We start from the raw sequence: 21,562 nt of genomic DNA, 5'->3' as shown, positions 1-21,562 counted from the left end.
ATATTGTGTATGTATATATATATATATATATATATCGATATAGAGCATTTATAATATAATTATCACAGATATGTAAACTACCGTAAAATATCGTACGCGAATATAAAATGCAACTTACGTTTTCGCCGATGATCCCATTGCACGTGCTACGACTTGTCTACGCCCTAATTTAATGTACAATTTATAAATATACGAATCAAAAAAATATATATACATATATGCGTATATATGTACATATGTATATGCATGTATATGTACATACATATATATTCACATATGTTTATACATGTATATGTATTGCAAAACTCTCTACTCGTTTGCGGACGAGTAGAATTCCAGGTCGCGTTTAAAATCATCCTCAAACATCATATCCGGCGAATCGGATCGCTCGTTTAATACGCTGCCGGTCGATTCGACTGCCTTTGAGACGGGAGGAATGTTTCCCGTCTTCTTACAAAAGTCTTCATCGAAATCGTCAGACTTGAATGTTTCAGAGGCGATCTGCAATGAGATTAAGGCATTTAAGAAATTGAGTGCAAATATAAAAGATATCAAAAGAGGGAAAACTTTATATATAAATTAAAAAAATAACAGCGAAATAATTAATATCCTGTCAATGAGAAAATGATAGTAAGATCGAAATGAAATTAGAAGAAATAAAAACCGTAAGAAAAATTGAAAAAGATATAAAGAATAATTTAAATACAAATTACTTTTCTTTCTATTTCCTCGGTCTTGAGTTTTTCCAATTTCTCTTTATCGACAAGCGGAATTGCAGTCTTTGATAACGTTTGTCTCTTTGGAGTTGGTTTCCTTGGCTTAAATGATCCGGACGCTTTTTTTGGTAGCTGCGAGCTCGTGTACTTTTTAGTCTCGCTCGATTGCTCGCAATTGTGGGTAATCAGCTGCTCTTTAGTCTTAAAAGCCTGTGTACCAATAATAATCAGCTATCGTGGAATTAATAGTGTTTTGAATTGAGAATTGGACTCACGTGAGAACAAATGTCGCATTTGAGACTATGCTTGTTCATTTCGTGATGCTTGAGGGCCTGGGCACGGTGGAAATTGCGATTACAATGGCTGCAGCTGAATCGTTTGACGTTGCTGTGCGTCAACAGGTGCCGTTTGAGCTTATCCGGCCGCGAGAACTCGCTCATACAACCCAGGTAACCGCGAAATGGGCACTTGAGCCTTTTCGTCAGGTCATGGATCAGCATGTGTCGTCCCAACCGGTCTTTCCGCTTAAATCTAGCCGGGCAATGCTGCGAATTCAAATATAATCATTTTTTTAAAGTTACAATAAACAATATGCGGTCTTATTCTAACCGATTAATTATTCTGTGCAATTACTCTTTTGCTTACCGGACAAGTAAAGGGTGTCTCCTCACTGTGTATCAGCTTATGATTGGCCAGGTACTGCTCAGTTTTGAAAGCCTTGCCGCAATCCTCGCAAGCGAATCTCGCTGCTGCCGAATGGGTCTTGAGATGACGACGTAAAAATCTCTCGATGAGAAAGCTCTTGCCGCAGTGCAGACATGCATAGTCGTGCGTAGTAGTTTCTTGATGATGTTGCAGTGCTTCGAGATTCGAGAAGGATGATTTGCAGACCGAGCAGCAGTAGTACTTCTCCGTAGTCTTTTGCTTCTGGACGGAGTGGACGTACTGATGACGACCGAGATCTGAGAGGGTACTGAATACCTCGCCGCATACGTGACACCGATACTCCGAGCACTTATGACTACGTGTGTGTTCCAGGAATTCATCTAGCTCCGAGAACATCATGCTGCAGCTGCTCTGCACACATTTGTACACTTTCAGCGCTAGATGCGAGACGATGAGGTGGCCTTTCAGAGCCTTGTATGAGTCGAATGTTTCCTTGCAGAATTGGCAGTGATACGTGCGGTCGATACTTCCGTCTGGAGGCGCCTGATATTTTTAAAGAAAATAATTGTAAAAATAATATATGAAAATTGTTAATGCATGCTATTAAAGTCAAATTAAAAGTAAAATTAAGCCCAATTGTGTGTATTTGAAGCCTTGCGTTTTTAAGACAAGAATATGTTGTTTTAATATAGTTTTAATTTTAATATGTGAATCATCAACAAAACTTTATATAATATAAGAACTAAAAAATGTTTCTATTCTTATAACACAATACATCTTTATAAAAGAAAAATTCTTTTTTTTTTTACGAAAAAATTCAAATAAAAATATTAGTTTAAAATAGTAGTTTAATTAATTAAAGACATTTTACCTCTGGTGGTAATGAATGAATGGCAGTGCCAGGCCAGACTTTGTGCGAAGACATATGTTTCTTCACATTTGACTTTTGTGCAAATGCACGACCACACACTACACACTGGTAAGGCTTTTCTCCAGTGTGAGAACGTTCGTGCTGCTGCCAATAAAATTTCTTCGCAAATTGCTTGTTGCAATAGCCACACTTATACTGCAACAGTGTAATCAAATATGTATTTTATTATAAAAATATACTGTGTCTGTCCTAATATGTTAGTTCATTTGCACAAAGAGACTGGGATAAAAATTTTACAATTAAATTTTATAAATTAATTAAATATTGGATAAAAATACATATTTGTTATTTACTTTTCTCTTTAATTTAATCGTATAAAAATTTGAATTTCCCTCTCTCTCTCTCTCTCTCTCTCTCTCATCGATTTTACTTATTTAAATTGAAGATAACACCACAGTATATACCTTTAAGTTCTGCGTTTGACTACTGTCGTTTTCTAATTCACCAGACAAATTATCCTGAAAGGATATTTCGTTGTTCTCGAAGGAAGGTTCATTGCCATCTAAGGGTGGTTCGTCCGCTACAAGCGGCTCATCCGCCACTGATGGCTCGTTGTCCATCAACGAAGCACTAGGATGTTCGGATAGGCTCGAGGCGTCTTCCTGAGAGCTGACATCGTTTTGCAGTTGTATTGTCGGCACCTCGTTCGAATCCTCCCCCGTTGCCTGGACAAAAGAGTCCAGATGTTCTGTGCTCAAAATAATTGGCACACTGAATGTGGAATCTGTGGTGAAATAATTGGCAGCCTCTTGGTCCACACTGTAACAATTGAATCAACTAATTCAAGAAGATGTATATTAAAAAGCACAAGTTTTATAAAAACAAAGAATAATGTATGAAAACCAATGTAAAAATACTTAATTACGATTGTTTATAATTGCAACTATATAATATTTATAATTATTAATTATAACAATGTACCTAAATAACATATCTGCTTCTTCGAGAATAATAGGTTCTCCAAGCTGAAAGGTTTCCTGCGAATTGTACTGTGATTCATCCGGAGTGGCATCTTCCACATGCATCACCTGACTTTCATCATTTGTCAGGAATTGAGTCAAGTCCACTGTCTGTTCCTGCGTCTTTTGGTGCGTTCTCTTGTGAAGCACAAACATCTGCAGCGATGTAAACTGGCTCTTGCACTTGCCGCATTGAAATATATCTTCCTCATCCTGATCGATCGCTATTGAAAAAATATCAATATTGAATACAATAAACATGATATAATATGATAAGAAAATGCTTTATCTGCTTTGCACATATATACCTGACTGCTCGACTTCAGCTATCAAGGTCTGTGACTCCAATAAGGATTGCACAGAGGAGCCGTCTAGTGAGACATCTATAAAAACATTGAATAATTTAGCAAGATTGAATACTAGAGACGATGAGCATTCCTGAGCATTGCTTTAAAATGCAATATTATTGCAAACTGTCACATAAAATGATTAGGTAGAATCAGTGCAATAAACGACTCTTATTTAAAAAGTTTTTCAAATTTACCTAAGAACGCAAAAGTCTAGATGTACGATGCCCGAATGTACTTAAAAGTGGCCAAAAGCACGAGAGAAAGGTAGGAATTTGAAGAAATAAACGAGAAAAGAAGGTTGTTGACGTTTTCAGGATTGGTTAACCCCACCTATTCCTGTACCTGTCAAAGCGTCGAGGATAGAATGCGCCATGTTTCGGAATCAGCGCGTCATTGTAGCACGAAGAAACGAGTCCTAACTCTCGCGAGTCAGTGCAGGGAAAATCCAAGATGAAATCATAACAACCTCCTTACTCTCACATCCTTGTTGCTGCTGAGCGGCTCGCTGATCGATACCTAACCTCAAAACCCGACGTCGCGCAACAACGTTAAGATTCATTTTCAAAGCTTTCCATTTTGCGGCGATATTCCATGAGTGCGAATTTCATCGCCATATTTTCACACATTACATATCGCGGATCGGAGCACCAATAAAAAATTATCACGCTAAAATGAACATCAGGCACAGAATGAAGAGAGAGATATCTTCACTTGAATAATACTTGGTTCTATGCGCAACGCGCAACACGGGACGAGAGAGAGAGAGAGAGAGAGAGAGAGAGAGAGCGCGTGTCGATGTGTGCGCGGTGCGTTCGACTTTTAACCTTCAAGTGGCGCCGCGTCACGCGGTCGGAATTCGGCGCGCGGAGTGGGGGGCTGTGGTGGGGGGTGAGAGTGGGGGGACGCGCGCGCCGGTGCGCCGCGCGGAGTGGGGGGCTGTGGTGGGGGGTGTGAGTGGGGGGACACGCGCGCCGGTGCGCCGCGCACAACCCCCCACTCTCACCCCCCACCACAGCTCCCCACTCCGCGCGCCGAATTCCGACCACGTGATGCGGCGCCACTTGAAGGTTAAAAGTCGAACGCACCACGCACATCGACACGCGCTCCAATATTATATATTATATATTCTATGGTTGCGCGATTTGAAATTGGCAATACTGTTCATGCTATAAACTATAAACTTTGTGACCATGGACGTAAGAATACCTGGACGGAACGCAATACTGCGGGGGTGAAGCACAAAGGGTGAAGGGAATGAAATGTCTATTGACACGGATATGAGGCATCTAAGATGGCGGCGGCGGATAATTTCACGGAATGTTATCGTTGTGAATGTGTATAAATGTCTCAACACAGATGTCTATACAAATCTGTGTGTCTCGATTAACGTCGTGCGACGTGAAAATAGACGCTAAATCTGAGGCATCTAAAATGGACGCAACCGTAGACCTCTCACCCCTCAGGAACTACTCCCCGCGTCTAAGGCCGGTATTCATAGTCGGTTCTTATATTTAAGAATGTCTTAAGTACAATCTTAAGATGTGATTAACCAATCACAGAGCCGTATTTGCATCTTAAGACATTACTTAAGACGGTCTTGAAATAAGAACGGACTATGAATACCGGCCTAAAAGGGTACTTTACGTTCCGTCCAGGTATTCTTAGGGTGCCGTCACATGGGGCGTAACTTGCGTAAGCGTAACCAGCGGATCGCCAATCACCGAGTTATTCCGATAGAGCTCGACGAAGGGCTCTATCGGAATAACTCGGTGATTGGCGATCCGCTGGTTACGCTTACGCAAGTTACGCCCCATGTGACGGCACCCTTACGTCCATGGTCATACCGCGACATCCGATTCTATCGATTGTATCGATTGATCGATTATATACGACTTTGATCGATTCATGTGCATACATGCGTACACCAGTGGCTTTTGTATAACCTAAATAAAACTGTGATCTTTCTTTCATCTTCTCAATAAAAAAAAAAAAAAAAGATCTTTCTTTCAATCGTATTACGATGAATTTTTGACATTATTAGGAAGAAAAGGTATTTTTACACGATATAAAAGAATGGCAGTGTCTTTTTGCGGAAGGATTGCCTCGACGCAGCGAAACTTGTTAAAAATTCCGAAACGACACGGTTACATAGTCCTGTAAGTTCGTCTCGTTATTACGCAGCAATTAAGCTTAAATAAAATTCGCATTTCCCAGTTATTTTTTTCTATATTTTTGTTATATTTTTATATACATATTAAAAAATTTTGTTTTATGTTATTTATTTTTTATCTTTTATGTCAAGACTTCCAGAGATAGGCGAAGAATCGTCAGAGAAAAATCCATTATTGAAGGATGACAACTTACCAGAATTTAACACAATTACAATTGAAAAATGCACCGCAGCAATTGGAAAACAAACTGTCGAGTTTGAAGAAAAAATGAAAAGTCTGGAAAATGTTCAAAGTAAGTCTGAAATGTCAAAAAATGTGCAATCTGTTAAAAATTAGAAAAAAACATTTAATTATATTTAATAAAGTTGATACAAGTCAATAATTAACATTAGAAGTTTATTATGTATAGTATTATATATGATATATTTAATATATTATCAAGAAAATAAATTTATTATTTATTAATTAAAATAGTAATAATGTGACATTTTGAATAAATAACAAAATTACAATATTGTAAAAAAATTGAGTAAAAGAAATACAATATTGCATATAATTGATTTTAATCATCAATTTTTATAACAATTTTTTGCAGCAAGAAAAGACTTGGATATATTTAAGGATTGGTTAGATCCAATCGAAGATATATATCTTCCTCTGGAAACCACCTGGGGTATAGCAAAAACTTTATATTTTGGCAATCAGAGTCTGATGCCAACAAAATGCTATATGGGTATTCACGAACGTGCTACAAGAGCTATGGCTAGCAAATATGGCAGTGCACCACTTCTTAAAGCATGCAAGGAAGCCCTCGATAATAAGAATATCAAATTGACACATTCACAGAGGAGAGTATTGACCAAATATGTGTTGGAGGGAACATTGAATGGTCTACAACTACAAGATAAAGAATTTGAGAAATATTCGGCCGACTTGAGCTATATCCTATCGAAAAATAAAGAATATAAGCACAAATATGAGGTATGTTATACAATTTGAAATAGATATAACAATTAATATATAGAACAGAGTTAATGAAAATTTACACAAAATATTAAGAATTTTTTCATTTTATGTTAAAAGATATAAAATTATGTTACACTTCTTATATTTATGTATTTTTTTATTTCATTGCGGTGCATTTCTTAATAAATAATTACAGCTTATATATATCAAAAATATCGATTAAACTGAAATTTAATCGATTTTTTTAGAGTTCTACAGGTGCTTACAGTATAACAATACAAAGCAAAGATATTGTGAGGGACTTTCCAGAGGACTTCCTTAGGTCTATCGCGGCCGATCCCAAGCGAGCTTTCTTAGGTCCTTGGAAAATCACTTTAAAGCCATATATCCTGAAACCATTTATGGGTACACATCATTCATATTTTTATGAATAAATTAATTAAATATTAATCTTCTGAGAAATTTTAACCATCTGATTAATATTTCCATTAGAGCATTGTCCGGATCGCGAATTAAGGGCAGCAGTCTGGGAGGCCGATGTCACTCGGTGCTCTATTTATCAGGACAGATCCGTTCAGGCGAGCGTAACGTTGGAGGAACTCAGAGGCAGGAGACTCGAGCAGGCTCAACGCTTAGGATATAAAAACTTTGCAGAAATGAGTATGGAGACAAAGATGGCCGGAAATTTGGAAAATTTGCACAGCACACTGGAAACTCTTCGAAATACTGGTATAATCATTAATTAATTTATCGTAAATAAAAATATATAATACCAAAATAATCGATAATTGTAGCGTTTATTGCAATTGGAACTGATTTGTCTCTCATCAAAGAATATTAACATATAGATTTATTAATAAAATATATACACTCTTATTAACATAATACTTAAAGATTATAAATATAATATTAATAATAGATCTATTATATTGTCTATATAATATATAAATTTATGTAATAACTAAAATACATACATGATTGATTAATAACCTAATATTATTGTGAAGCAATGCCTATTCAGGAGCAAGAAATTGCAAGTTTAACAGAATTTGCAAATGAAAGAGGTTTCGATGATAATCTAAGAGTGTGGGATGTCGCATACTGGAGTAGAAAACAATGTCGTAGCATATCCAAGTAAGTAAATTAATATTAACATAAGTAACATTCTGCGTATACCAAAAGTTGCATATTTATATATTAAAAATTTGCTTATTTAATATTACATGTGTATATTTTCATTCGAAAATATAATTATTTAAAAAATAATTCGAAAAATTCGATTTTTTTTACATTTATAGAATTTAAGTATCATTAAAGATATTCAGATTCGATCACAATTCCGTAACATTAAATAAAATATCGTATTTTTGATTAATGGACACTTACCCTTGATTTTGCTTTTTCAGCTATGATGAGAACGAATGGAGATCGTACTTTCCATTGCCGACCGTTCTGTCAGGTCTTTTTGAGCATATTGAAATGCTGTTCAACGTAAAAATTGTGGAGAGTAAGAAAGCGGACATTTGGCACAAGGATGTTCGATTTTTCGACGTGTTTGATTTGAATGGATCTAGCGCGGCGCCTATTGCGAACTTCTACCTGGATCCTTATGCGAGAGGCACAGAGAAATATCGCAAGGAACTGGATTCGGGATGGATGTCAACGATTAAAAGCAAAAGCAAAGTCGGCGATAGCACTCCGTTAATCGCTTTAATCTTCAATTTTCCACCACCAGTAGGCGACAAACCCTCTCTGCTCTCCTTCAAGGACGTGCAGGTTCTCTTCCAGAAGGTAGCAATCTCTTATGTTTTATGAAATCACGATTAAATTTATATATATTTAATATACAAAAATAATTTTTTTTTTTTTTTTTTTTTTTTTTTTTTTATTGCACGTTACAGTTTGGACATGGCTTACAACATTTGTTAACCACAATCGAGTATTCGGACATCGCTGGACTGTCATTCGTGGAGTGGGATGCGGTGTTTATTTGTGACTTTTTTATGGAGAACTGGTACGAGATAGTTTTTTTTTTCTATTTATTCCGTTTGTTTAATAGCTTTCTTTGCATTCTTAGTGCATTTGCGTTATAATTTACTGTTTATAATATTTATAAATATTTAATTGATAATGTATTATAATGAGGTTAATAATTTATATGTTTTTGTTTTATATGTTTGATCGACAGGTTGTACGAACCATTTGTGTTACAAAAGATTTCTGCACATTATGAATCGAAACAGCCATTGCCCATTGAAGCTATCGAGGGAATTAAAAAGATGAGATCACATTTTGCTGGCTACAAACTATGTAAAGAACTTTACCTGTCACACTTGGATCTAGAACTGTATTCCAGGTAAGCATCAAATTGACTTGTAAAGAATTTTAGTTTAATGTCAAATCCTTAAAAAGTCCCAAGTTATTTAAGAAAAATGTAACTGCATTAATTGAATATGTATCTCTTATTACACATATATGTACATACACACAATGTTCATAAAATTAAAATGAAATATTTACTCTCCCAGTTCTATATTCTGAAACAGTATTGTTTTATATATCTTTTCTCGTGTTATATGTCATGTTTTTTACTTATTAAAAAATACACAGTGAAAAATTTTGGGTGCCAATGATGCAACGTCTGTGGCCAATGTATTTTGCATTGCCTCTCGAGAAAAGGGATGTTCACGTTTGTTCTTTCGAAGCTATATGGAGCGGCAGCTGGGCGGCCGCATATTTCAGGTATCATAGACCTATATATATATATATATGAATTTGAAAACATCGATTTCGTACATTTATACCGTCGTTAATACAATCGTTATCTCGAATCTCTTCTCTTAGAATTTTTGTATTATTAAAATAATGACGAAAAGAAGCTGTTTATATATAATTGCGATTAAATTATTACATTTATAAGTATGTTACAATGTCAATTGCAGCAAGATCTGGTCTGAAATGATAGCTGCCGATTTGTACACGGCATTCCAAGAAATCGAAATTGATGACAAGTTGCGGCAGAAAGAGATTGGCGCGAGATTCCGCGACACATTCTTGTCCTTAGGCGGCAGTTATCCTGCCGCTGAAGTGTTCAGAAAGTTCAGAGGTAGGGATCCGAGTCCGCAAGCGTTGCTCGACAATCTTGGATTGACCTCACGAGGAATGAAAGAAGCCAAGTGATATAAAGGTGATTAGATTGATATTTGTTAGCAAAGTGTAAAAGAAGGAAAGAATTTTGTATAGTAACCTTGGAAATAGAAGGATTGATTGATGTAAAAAGTCGTTGAATTATGCAATAAATTATTATCTCTAAGATATATGCAAGTTTTTTTTTTATTTTTTTTTATTAGACAAATACATGGAAGTTAAATAATTTGAACAAAATGCAAGTTATTTAACTTTAACAAATTAAAGTTAAATAACTTGAAATACATTATTTTATAATATAGTTAAATTAATTTTCTGTCATTTTATTATAATTTTTCGATTATATTTCTATATACTTATATAGATTTGTCAGTAATAATTCTCTACGAACACATTAATAGATAAAGCTGTTTTACCGATTATTTTAGGATTTAATTAACTTTTATGTTAATAGATGGCGAAACAATGTATGTTGACATGAATTACGTATTACAGACGTTTAATTTGATTTAATGTAATTTAAATAATTCGCTAAATTAATGTATAACAATACACTCCACCAACTAAAGAGTAAATCAAGAAAACATGATGAAAGTCAGACGCGGAATTATCATAAGGTAATTTAAAAACGTAACGCGCAAACACAGAATACATATACACATATATAGATTTGATAAACAAGCAAGTATATCCACTTCTTGGAAAGCTATCTGTTTCTCTTCCAACGAAAGATTGCAATCATTTGAATTACAAACTCGTTACGTTACTTTACATTTATATTATCCGTAAAAAAAAATTACGTTCTGTTACGCGGAAAATGTCGTAATTATTATCTTGTACTGATTATGTTCAGCAAATTGACAGCTTATCGAAGAATTTGTGATTGAAATAACATGACATATGATTGACATGTCTACGATATCTCGATAGGATCCGGATCCTTTCGTTTTGAGATTAATTATTTAATTAACAACCGCGAAGATAAATCGGATAGACCTTTTTCCGGTCGGTCGTGTTTTTTTTGTCGTCGTTTGACGTGCAACCTTATTCTCACCCGTTATATTACAGCGCGGTAGGTAGGCAGGATTATGAGTCACCTTCTCCGTATGAATACTAAATGCCTCGCTGCGTCATTATGAAGCGTCGCACGTGCAAAATTTATTTACGAGCTCGTTAATCATGCTTATTTATAGCGAATTTAATTTATTTATGATGTCGATAACTTTTTATGAAAACTTGATTGAATTTATTAATTACGACGAGAATCTAAATTTAGCGTTGTAAAGATGGTTGTTAGTTTATTTCACTCTTGGCATAGAAGAATTTAAAAAAGTTATTCAACAATTGAAAAGATTGAAGAAAATAAGGATAAGTTAATATGCGTAAATGTAAATAAACCGAATTGAAATCACAAAGTCAGTAGATACAATTTCTTTTTAAATATAAAACGATATTCGAAAAAAGTTTCTACTACAATTATATTTTTATTCTCTACATTGTAGTACTTTTATTATCATTAGTCGCGATAAAATTATAATTTAAACCGGAAAAGTTGGAAGCAAAACACATATCTGTACGTCAGAGCTAAATTGTATTAATAAGTCCATTTTTGTCAGATACATAATGTACATCGGTCGAATAAAAGTGTATATGTGATAAAAATGGACTTGATAAACTTTAGCTCTGACGTACAGGTACAGATATATAGAAGAGATTTTTAAGCGGGAAACAAAAAAAAACCTGTATGTATCTTTATATTTGAATATAGGACTCGAAAAAAACGTGCGACTCGTCGTTGCTCTTTTTGGTTCACCGTAACAATATGAGAGACGTAGAAGGCGAGTGAGGCTTCCTGGAATGCAAGCTCGACGACGACTTGATGCGGTACGCAGCACTTTGCACAGACTGTCTAATCGCGCCGAAGGAGATTTCGACGAACAGCAGGGAGAGGATCGAGAGATCCGTTCAAGCTCGATGACACACCAGTTTCCTTGCCAGTCTATCTCAGCATCTCCGCACGGTATATTACATCTTTTTATATTAGGTAGTCTCGGAAAGTCCAGACTTTAATGTATAACATTACGTTGACTTATGTAATGTTACGTATTTCTAAGATAGCTGGATGGAGATGATTCTCTCTGAAGAAATATTACGGATTATCTAAAGGAATAGTTAGACTACGAAATTTATATTGCTAGATATTTTTTCGAATTATATTTAAATTATATTTTTTATTTCCTATTTTTACTGCGATTTTCTTTTAGATGTTTGTGTTGCGTGAAAATTTCTTATAATGAGAGAGAGATCTAAATCCTAAAAAATATATTTATATTTTCTATATATATAGTGATACTATATATTTTGATATTAAAATATTAATTACCGCGCGCTTTCTAAAAAGTATTACATTTATTTTACATATTTCTGTGTATTTATATTTATTTCTATTTTATAATTATGCTATTAACTGCGTATTAAATTACTTTTATTAATAATTTATTTGTCATAAAAAAATTGTTAAGACTTATTAAGTAGGTATATCGACACGATTATTTTCTCCCAGATAATGGGAACAAATGTAAAAAACAAACCCGTATATGATATCGATTCTCAGAAAAAGTTACACACGATTACAACACACAAACAGTCAATATTAGCAAGTATTTCAACGAGTCACAAAAAAATACAGAAAAAGAATATTTTCAATATAATCCATCGTTTTATCCTCTTGTGCGTAGATGTAAATATACACTAGTATTGAGTGAGTATATACAGTAGTATATTTCGGAATATTGTCAACAATTTTCGTTAAATATTTTTTCACGTTTATTTATATCTGATAAAAGGTAACAGTGAAATATTCGAGTTTTAAGCGTAAAGTTTTAGCATTTCACATTTGTATTTTTGTATCATTATGGAAAATTTGTTTTATTCTAATTTAACTTTATTGTGATTTTAATTCAATTTACATTTACATTAATTTATTTCTCATTACCTTTTTATTCTATGAATTTTTAAATATCTTGTCACATCAACTCTTCTTTGATTTTAAATATACTTTTATTAATATTATATTTTTTTATATTTTATTAGAGTTTATCAACTCTAATAGAAACATAGTTTAAATGTATGCTATAATCAAGAAACACAATATTTATTATTAATATATAATATTTTGAAATTTGCAAATCTCACTCTAACGTTTGACAGATAGTTTTTATTCATATAAATATCAGGGAAATATCAATTTCAAATGTCAAAATTTAGTATATAATTCGTTTTTAATATCCAACTCGAATTTTATTCCGAAATACTGTGAGAATTATAAAATTATATATTATGTATGTATCTTTCTTGCCATAATATTTAATTATAATTAAATTTTAATTATAATTAAATATTATGGCAAGAAAGATACATACATAATATATTATATAGGATAATTCTTAGTGTTTAATTATAATATTTTATATATATGATCTGTGTTTTTAGGTTTACAATTTGAAGAAGTTGGAAATATAAAAAAAAACTCGGAACAGAACAATTTAGAGCACGATTTAAAAAATTCAAAAGGTATAAGAATATAAAAATTGGAGCACGAGATAGATACATATGATCTACATCTCGCGTTTGATTTTTTAACGAAAACGGTTTCAAATAAATTATCTCGTAACGCTGGCATTTAATCTCCGTATTGGAATTTAATCTCCGAGCAATCGCGTTCGCATTAGCGTATTTATAATATAAACTCTCGCTCGTGTTTGTCTCTCCGCTCGAGTGTAAACACACCGAGCGACCGCCCGACCGACTGGCCGGCAGCGCGACCGAGCAATGACGAAGTCGGTCGAAGCGGCGCGAGGCAACAGGCGGCTCGTTCCAAGCAAGCGCCGGTGGTGGGGGGGAGGTCGGGTGGGGGTCGTCGTGTTGCGTCGTGTCGCGTCGCGTTGCCTCGCGATTCAGTCGGTCGTCGGAGTTCGTGGTGCGTGTCACGCGGTGTCCTCGCATAACTTGGGCGCTTCGAAAACGGTTGATCGGACCTTCGGAACGATATCACGTATTCGCTAATAAGTACATATATTCGCGGCGAAGCTCCAAGTTGCAAAGCGTCGCTCCAAGTTGTAAGCCGTCCCGCGCAAATATTAACTTGGTCTCGAGATCTGAGGCGACCGAAGTGGAGACCGGCGAGAGAAAACGGACAGACAGTGCAAGGGGAAGTGAAAGGGGGGAAGGCGGACAGAGAACAGCAGGGAGGAACAAGCGAAGCTTGCTGACGTTTCGAGTGTTTAACGTTCCCAGGTAAACGCGTTCGGCAAAGCGCTCCGTGTTTGACGATAAACACAAGCGCCGCGAGGATACAGGCTATCTCTCTCTCTTTCTCTCTCTCTCTCGCCGCCGGAGAAGCCCCGAGAGCGATTCGACGACGGGGCATTGTTTGCCGCCAGCGATATGGCGCGCTTCCGCGAATCTTGAATCTCGTGCATTGCGCGGAATCTGAGTGGCCTGAGAAACGTTACGATTTCGCGGAAATTGCTGCCAACTTTATTTCATCGTCGCGGGTGGCGATAGTTGGCGAGAGTTGGCGTTGGAGCTCCGCAGCTTTCGGTTGCCGGGACTGATTGTGTGACGCACCGCTAACTTCGCGCCGTTACTAATATCGTGTTTCTGTTGGTCGTACGACGAGTCGCGGACAAGTTGATTGACAAATTCTAGGATTCTAGTGCGCGTAAGACTTTGCTAATTACGACTCGCGTGTGTACAACTTGTAAGTTTACAAACGTGTAAGTCGTGTGACGCGGACTGTGAGTCTTGGACGGCTCGGATTGTCGGCAACTTTTCAAGCGGCGCGTTTACTGTGAAATGTCGTTCCGATGGTGCAATGGCGCGCGAATTCTCGGAATGAGAGAACAGTGCGAATAGTGAATCCGACGCGACGATATCGATCGTGAATCCCGCGGATTTGATTTATTTCGAGAGAGAGAGAGAGCGCAAAGTTTTCGTCCGCTAATAAAGATACGAGTGGAGTGTGTCGATCGCGAGTGCCGGAGTGTTGATTAACTCGAGCGGGAATCGAGTGTGTTGTGCGCGGGAGAGAAAAAAGTATGAGGACAAAGATGGAGATACCGGCGTCCTTCTTCATCTCGATCCTCGCGGTCATCTGTCGCGGCAACGAGCTTAAGGATTATTGCTCGATACACAAGTTCGACAATCTACCGGGTGGCTTGAGGTTCACGAAGGAGGTCGTCACCACGGAATACGCCAACGTGGGTGCGTTCAAGGCTCTTCACTGCTGTCTCAGAGGATACAGGAGCATCGAATGGTGAGTCCGATCGCATCCCTTTCTCTCCTATACTGTGGAATAAAAGTTCAGACGCGTAAAAAAAGTAACATTATGACAAGAATAATCATTAAAATATCGCAAAGTAATAATGAAAAATTATATGAAACATTTTCAACACATTGAGATAATTGTAATAGTAATTATAGAAAATATTATTTAACTTTTATGTAATAAAATGTAAATTCTGACAGTTTGAAAGATAAAAAAGATTTTCATAGAATTTAATTAATTAGAATATATGGTCTGAATTTATAATTCGTTGAAATACATTTCTAATTTATAACTGTAACATTTTTCAATTTTTTTTTTTAATAATAAAATATATTTTTATTCAATTTTTATTTATTTAGATTATTTCAAAAAATTGTTATTTACATCTTCTATTGAATACGTATTTGAATTTTTATTCAAATAGTGTACGAGATATATTTAATAAGTTTAATATAATCTATATTTGTTTTATATTGCATTTGTGTGAGATGTAAATTATTGACGAGAGACATTTAAACAATATTATTTATACTATCTACTTAGAAAATTTTTTCATATCTTTATGACATTACTATTGAATTATAAATAATTTATTTGACAATTAAAAACTTTACATATTTAGATAAAAAGAAAGATTCGATATAATTACTCTTTGTAATTTAATTCTTCTTTCATAGTTGTAATATTATTTCAATCTTTCTCAATTCTCATACCTTCAATCTAATATTTATAGAAATGTCTGCAATAATTTTGCAATTGAATAGAAAAGACTGCGGTCTCAGAATCCCTGCTATACTAATATATACATATATAGGATACGTAATATTCTTTTCCCTCGCGTTTCTCTCTTGGTGAGCAAATGCTTTTGCTCATTCTCCACCTTGCCGAAAGCATTTTGCTCCCCCTTTATCCGCATACGATCCGATAGGTGATAAATGCGAATGTGAATAAACGAATCGAGTGCTGCTTTCGGCACAAAGGCTGCCAGCGGAAAGCATTTCGCATTATGCGAATGACATTTTGCTTTTAGCGCAAAGTATTCGCTTTATGGCCGAAGAGCACCTGCTTACATCTTCTGTTATCGTTGTATGCGACACATATCGATAACCCGTTCGCACAACCGAGACCTTGTATAGGTCGATTCTAAAATAAATCCTCGACATAGGCGACTGACATTTTTTTCTCTTATTTTCCCTCGCAACCTGTTTTTACATTAAATGTCTTGATAAGTCTCGAATATTAAAGATATTTTGGGGGGGTTAAAGTAAATTTCATCTGAAATTAGACAGAGATTTTTATTTATATCTTTTTATTGTTATTTATATCCACGATTAAAAATTCGAAAAACAAATGTGGCCGCTTTTATAAATGTACACTGTAAAAAAAAATGTGTTAACTTGACTAAACCGTTCAACTAAATAATATTTTGTTAACTGAACATATAAAAATATTTAAATTAAATATAACATATTAAATCTAACAAAACTTTTGACAAAACGTATTTGACTTAAATACTAAGATATGTTCAATTAACAAAACAGTAATTTAGTTGAACGGTTTAGTCAAGTTAACAAATTTTTTTTTACAGTGTATGTACATGGAGAGAATTTTATGAGAATTTCTCTGATTAATATTTATCACAGTAAACATAATAATATCTACACGTTAAAATATGAAACATGTTTGAGTAATTTTACCATGCAGTTTAGTAAAATTAATCAAACATGTTTTATATTTTATTGCGATAGATATTATTATGTTTATTGTGATAAATATTAATCAGAGAAAGTCTCATAAAATTCTTTCCATACCATATTGTCCCACGATTACCATGATTTTCGGAGTAAATTCTAAGAGAAAATTCTCTCTGTGTGTACAAAAATTATCAGTTTGTGATAAATTAATAATAATTTCAATTAATAAATTTTAATAAACGCATTAGTGGCGCATTTAACTTTGGTATCGATTATTTGATTTCTTTGAAAAGTGTCCGCTAGTCGAGTCTAAACAATTTTTTGCCCTTTAGACGACTGCGTTGTCCTTGTCACAACTACAATTCAGATCCTTGTATGTACCTGCGACTCGAGCTTATATATCTCATCGAGCTATCGTATTCGCGCTATTCTTCGTGTTTGATCCACACTTTTCTCATCGCTCGCGCAATATTTCCCGGCGGCGCGCGCTGAAAGACGGCGCATTAAAGATTTATAAAGCTTACGACGTGCGGTACGTGACTTGTAAATCTCCGCGCGCGTAAACGGAAGAAAAAGAAAAAAAAAAAAAAAAAAACGCGGAAACTTGTCTCTCTCTCTCTCTGTCGCGGAACGATTCGCGAAATCCGCATTCCGTCGTTTCGCTCGTTCGTTTGTTCGCGCGAAATCTTTATTTCGCGCTCGCGATTCTCCCTTTTCGCGGAGCGTTTACATTAAGAGAGCTCGTCTAACGCGGAAATAAGACGCGCATTACATTACGGATATATATCGCGAAATAACACGCCCGGGCAAGGAACGAAATCAAACTCACGCCAAGTTTCTCCTCGGAAAATTCGTAATTTATCTTCTGGACATTTTTCTGCGACGGAAAAATATTTTTTTTTTTTTTTCTCGTTATTTTGTAGTGAGAGAGGATGAAAGAAAGGAAATAAAAGGCTATAGGGATGCAAAATGCAAAAGTTTTGGAGTAATAATATCAATCAGAGTTTAACAAGATTTATATTTGCGAAAGTGTGAAAAAATTGACTTAGAATTTATAATAATAATCGAAATATAATTTTTTCTACAATTTAAAATTTTTTAATTTACTTTATAAATTTATATTATAGTAATACACAACAGCTATATATATAAAAGTTTTAAAATAACAGAACCTTATAATAATTGTTTATATAAAATAAACTTTTTAATAAATCGATAAAATTTAAGAAGCTGATAATTTATTAATTGAACAAAATTTAACAATCTCTGTTTTGCGTTGAAAAGTTTTCAAAGCCTGATCTTTGGTAGATTTTTTTTCCGTCGGGAATTGGATTATGAAAACAGGCTGGTTTATGAAACACCAGTTGAAACTGCAGAAGAAATGTTTGCCAAGTAAATGGCGACTTGTTAAATAATCCACAAGGAATATTTACAAAAGTTAGGACTTGAGTGGTAAAGCCGGCGGTGATCGTCGCTTTGAGCAGTTTTTGTGATCCTTTTTCTGTTTCCAAAGGACTGTAAAAAAAAAATAGAACGTTCAATTTTTCACAGATTATTCGCTCCATTTACTTTTAACGGCATCTATTCTCATCTTGTGCGGTATTTGAACGTATTTCCCGTGCTTTTTTAAAAACTTTATGGCGCAGAATAGACACTTGTCTGCTTAAAATTTATTTATCCCCTATATATATCGATTTCTAAGAAATTTATAGATATTTTTTAGATCCTTAGGTCTTTCTATAATTTAGAATAATTTCGAAACGGAGAAGAAATGGAAAAAATCTGTAAATTCGGGAAACGGAACAAATATATGATCTTTTAGACCCGGGTTTAAGATCTTCCTTAAGCTCGCCTTGGCTCTATTTTCCTACGAATTACAACACGCTTTCTCGCGACAGTTCCCTCGGTTTTAACGCGAATTACAGGGCGTAAATCGCGCCTCGGGGTCGGAACGCTTATTTATTCCGCGATAAATCGAGAAGCGTTTCGCAAAGTGGAGTAACGAGAAGCCGCGAGGGGTGGAAGTGGCGACGAAAGGACTAGTGATAGGGGTTTAAGACGGCAGGAAGGATTGGGGGTGGGAAGGAGAGGTCGTTGGGGGTTGGCGCGAACGCTTGACAAGCTGCCACCCCGTCTCCGTCGAGTAACCACAAAGCACCGAACAAAGGAATACCACCCGAGGACTTTCTGGAGGATCCTTCGCGCGCGCTCGCGGCAACTTTATTATCCTCGGGGACAAAGTGGGACTTTACGAGGCCATTGTACCAAGCGGGGCATGGGGCATGGTCTTCCAGGGGTGTCAAATGGTATATTTGTTCTGCGTATTCGCGTCGCGAAGAGGAGAGAAGCGAGAGAGTACTCTCGAGACACCGTTCTATATATGTGAGCACTCGGGAAGTATTAGATCGTTATTAGATTAAAGGAGAGGCGAAAGGGCTCTCTATGATGTAGAAAATAGAGTCTAGGTACAGTTGTATAAGCATGAGTTATATCGACAAAATCTCTATTCTTCTTTTGTCTCCAGAAATCTTCCATATTTTAAAAGAAATTAAAACTATATTTAAGCTTTTTTAAACTCCTTATTTATTATATTCAACATCTTAAATCGAGCAACAAATTCAATTTCTTATTTATTTAGTTAGTACATTGTTTGTAGATTATTTTAATACAAAAAACAGCCGAGCAACTAATTTTTTTATCAATTTTATATTTTTCCGCGCGACATATATGTTCCGCGGCGACAAAGTCTTTAATTAAATAGTTTAAATCGAGCAACAAATTCAGTTTTGCATTTATTTGGTTAGTACACTGTAGATTATTTTGATACCAAAAACAAAAGATCAACACATTTTTAGAGTTACTTTTACTTGACACGGCGCGGAGCATTCTATATATTTTTTTCATTATGGGGGGGGGCTAGCTTAATGTCACTTTAAACGTTAATTCCTGCTAAACGGTTTGAGCGACAAAATCCGGACTACGGCAACAAATTAGCACATAATTAGTACTAAATTAATTGATAGGTGCGATTTTTTTGTCACTATGGGGGGGGGGCTAGCTTAATGTCAAGCCAGCCCCCCCACTTTGAACATTAATTCCTGCTAAACGGTTTGAGCGACAAAATCCGGACTACGGCAACAAATTAGCACATAATTAGCACTAAATTAATCGATAGGTGCGACTTTATTTGGCGTTGGTGGTGGGGCCAACTTAATAGGGGTAACATAATTATTATAAGAACATTTTTTAACTTCTTCGGAGTTTTCTGAATTTGTAACTTTTCGAAATGCATAGTTCAAATCTCGTTTGGTTGAAGGATTATCTTCTTTATCTTATTCTCTTCTCTTTTTTTCTCATCCCACCTGATACGTCCTATCGGCTGTGTCCATCTGCGAGTCGGTGGTGAACACGCACGAAATTATGCTGCAGATCGGCTCGATCGCCTCGATCGGATAGTAAACGGATAGCCTTGATTAAATTTCACGGAAAAAAACGCAGCCGCGATTCGCCGAACTACTTTCGTCGGTCTTTTTTTTTTTTTTTTTTTTTCCTTTCTTACCTTTCTTCCAATCTAAGGGCGAATGAAGCTCTCGTGGACCGACGGAAAACTAAAACGACGGACGTAAATCGAAAGCAGATTGGGATGTGAAATATTGCCTCTAGAAATATATCCGAAGCGTAAAAATAAATACGTCACTTATTGTCGCGCGAGGCTTTCTCGAATTGTTATTTTCAGAAATTAGATATCCGCATTCTATTATTTTGATGGAAACGAAGAATCAAAGCTCTGTAAGGAATGAAAATAAATTAAAGCGTAAAATCTTACTTTTTTTTTTAAAACGCCTAACAAGATCTTCTTTTTATAAAAATACAAAGGTACTTTATCTGAGTATTATATTTCAATAATAAAATTATAATGATGTAATGAACAATTTTAATTATTATAACCAATATACTGATAAATAATTACTTTATAAAAATTAATTTTTCTTATCTTAAATACGTGAAATATATACGCGATAAACTTATTCTCTCTCTCTCTAGGAAAAGAAAAAAACGCGGTTTCTATCGGACACGACGAGATCCTAAATTCTTTCTCTCACGCGGATTAGAAGTTCATAAATATCTTTTAATTCTGGTATATCCCTTTCAGGGATGGCGATGGGGGAGAATCAGGGGGGAGGGGAAAGGGAAGAGGGAAAGAGCATTGGATTTGAAAGGATTGAATTATGGTTGCGAAACACGTGAGGCAGCTTTCGCGTAAGCTCGTTAATTGCGCGCGAACGCCGCCGAGGAACAAAAGGTACAAATAGATGCTTTTATGCGGATGTATATGTGTATGTATGCGGATTTCGCCACCCGTTCCTGGCAAACTGCGCGCGTATAAAATTCCGCAAAACAATCGCTCGCCAGAAGTAACAGCTCCATTTTTCCCTCATCTCTCCCGTTCCTTTATTCCCCCAATTTTTTGCGCGACGATTCCGCGTTATTTTTTTTATCTCGATTTTACACGGAATGCGTAGGAGTTTCACGATCATAGATTATTAATATCGCGCTTTGGTTTATCGAATTTTAGTGAACGGATCCGTTGGAGTTTTACCTCTACAGATTCTGAAATCATTTTCTATGCGGT

General features: G+C 35.5%; 3 protein-coding genes across 5 annotated transcripts in view; 2 read left to right on the top strand and 1 right to left on the bottom strand.

Moving 5' to 3' along the window:
* Nucleotides 1-14: 14 nt before the first annotated feature.
* LOC145945549 (uncharacterized) lies at nt 15-4,428 on the bottom strand. Of its 2 annotated transcripts, none has more exons than XM_083054609.1 (9): nt 3,965-4,428; nt 3,581-3,655; nt 3,235-3,496; nt 2,718-3,072; nt 2,254-2,448; nt 1,362-1,925; nt 992-1,261; nt 714-926; nt 15-501 (listed from the first exon to the last, which is right to left on the bottom strand). In XM_083054609.1, exons 1-9 carry the CDS (start codon nt 3,993-3,995, stop codon nt 310-312), a joined length of 2,157 nt encoding a protein of 718 aa, XP_082910735.1. In that variant the 5' UTR covers nt 3,996-4,428; the 3' UTR covers nt 15-309. The 2 variants fall into 2 exon arrangements, with proteins under 2 accessions (XP_082910735.1, XP_082910736.1); XM_083054610.1 differs by lacking the exon at nt 3,965-4,428 and adding an exon at nt 3,817-3,933.
* A 1,117-nt stretch (nt 4,429-5,545) lies between these two features.
* LOC145945547 (uncharacterized) lies at nt 5,546-10,060 on the top strand. Its single transcript, XM_083054608.1, has 11 exons — nt 5,546-5,778; nt 5,925-6,085; nt 6,389-6,774; nt 7,008-7,164; nt 7,252-7,488; nt 7,767-7,893; nt 8,166-8,550; nt 8,661-8,773; nt 8,948-9,115; nt 9,370-9,501; nt 9,702-10,060. Exons 1-11 carry the CDS (start codon nt 5,696-5,698, stop codon nt 9,937-9,939), a joined length of 2,187 nt encoding a protein of 728 aa, XP_082910734.1. The 5' UTR covers nt 5,546-5,695; the 3' UTR covers nt 9,940-10,060.
* A 376-nt stretch (nt 10,061-10,436) lies between these two features.
* Nucleotides 10,437-21,562, top strand: part of LOC145945551 (single Ig IL-1-related receptor) — a 150,347-nt gene continuing 139,221 nt past the window's right edge. For both annotated transcript variants that reach the window (XR_014426873.1, XM_083054612.1), the window contains exons 1-3: nt 10,437-10,523; nt 11,675-11,926; nt 13,399-15,223. Coding sequence is in view for 1 of the 2 variants with exons in the window: in XM_083054612.1 (XP_082910738.1) it covers nt 15,006-15,223 (218 nt within the window). In the remaining variant the exon portion in view is untranslated. The remainder of the gene's footprint in view (nt 10,524-11,674; nt 11,927-13,398; nt 15,224-21,562) is intronic.

The sequence above is a fragment of the Prenolepis imparis genome, unplaced genomic scaffold (genome assembly GCF_030444845.1).
Source record: "Prenolepis imparis isolate NDT839.2.m4 unplaced genomic scaffold, iyPreImpa1.0 SCAF_14, whole genome shotgun sequence".
Lineage (NCBI taxonomy): Eukaryota > Metazoa > Arthropoda > Insecta > Hymenoptera > Formicidae > Prenolepis > Prenolepis imparis.
This window is presented reverse-complemented; position numbering and strand designations above follow the sequence as displayed.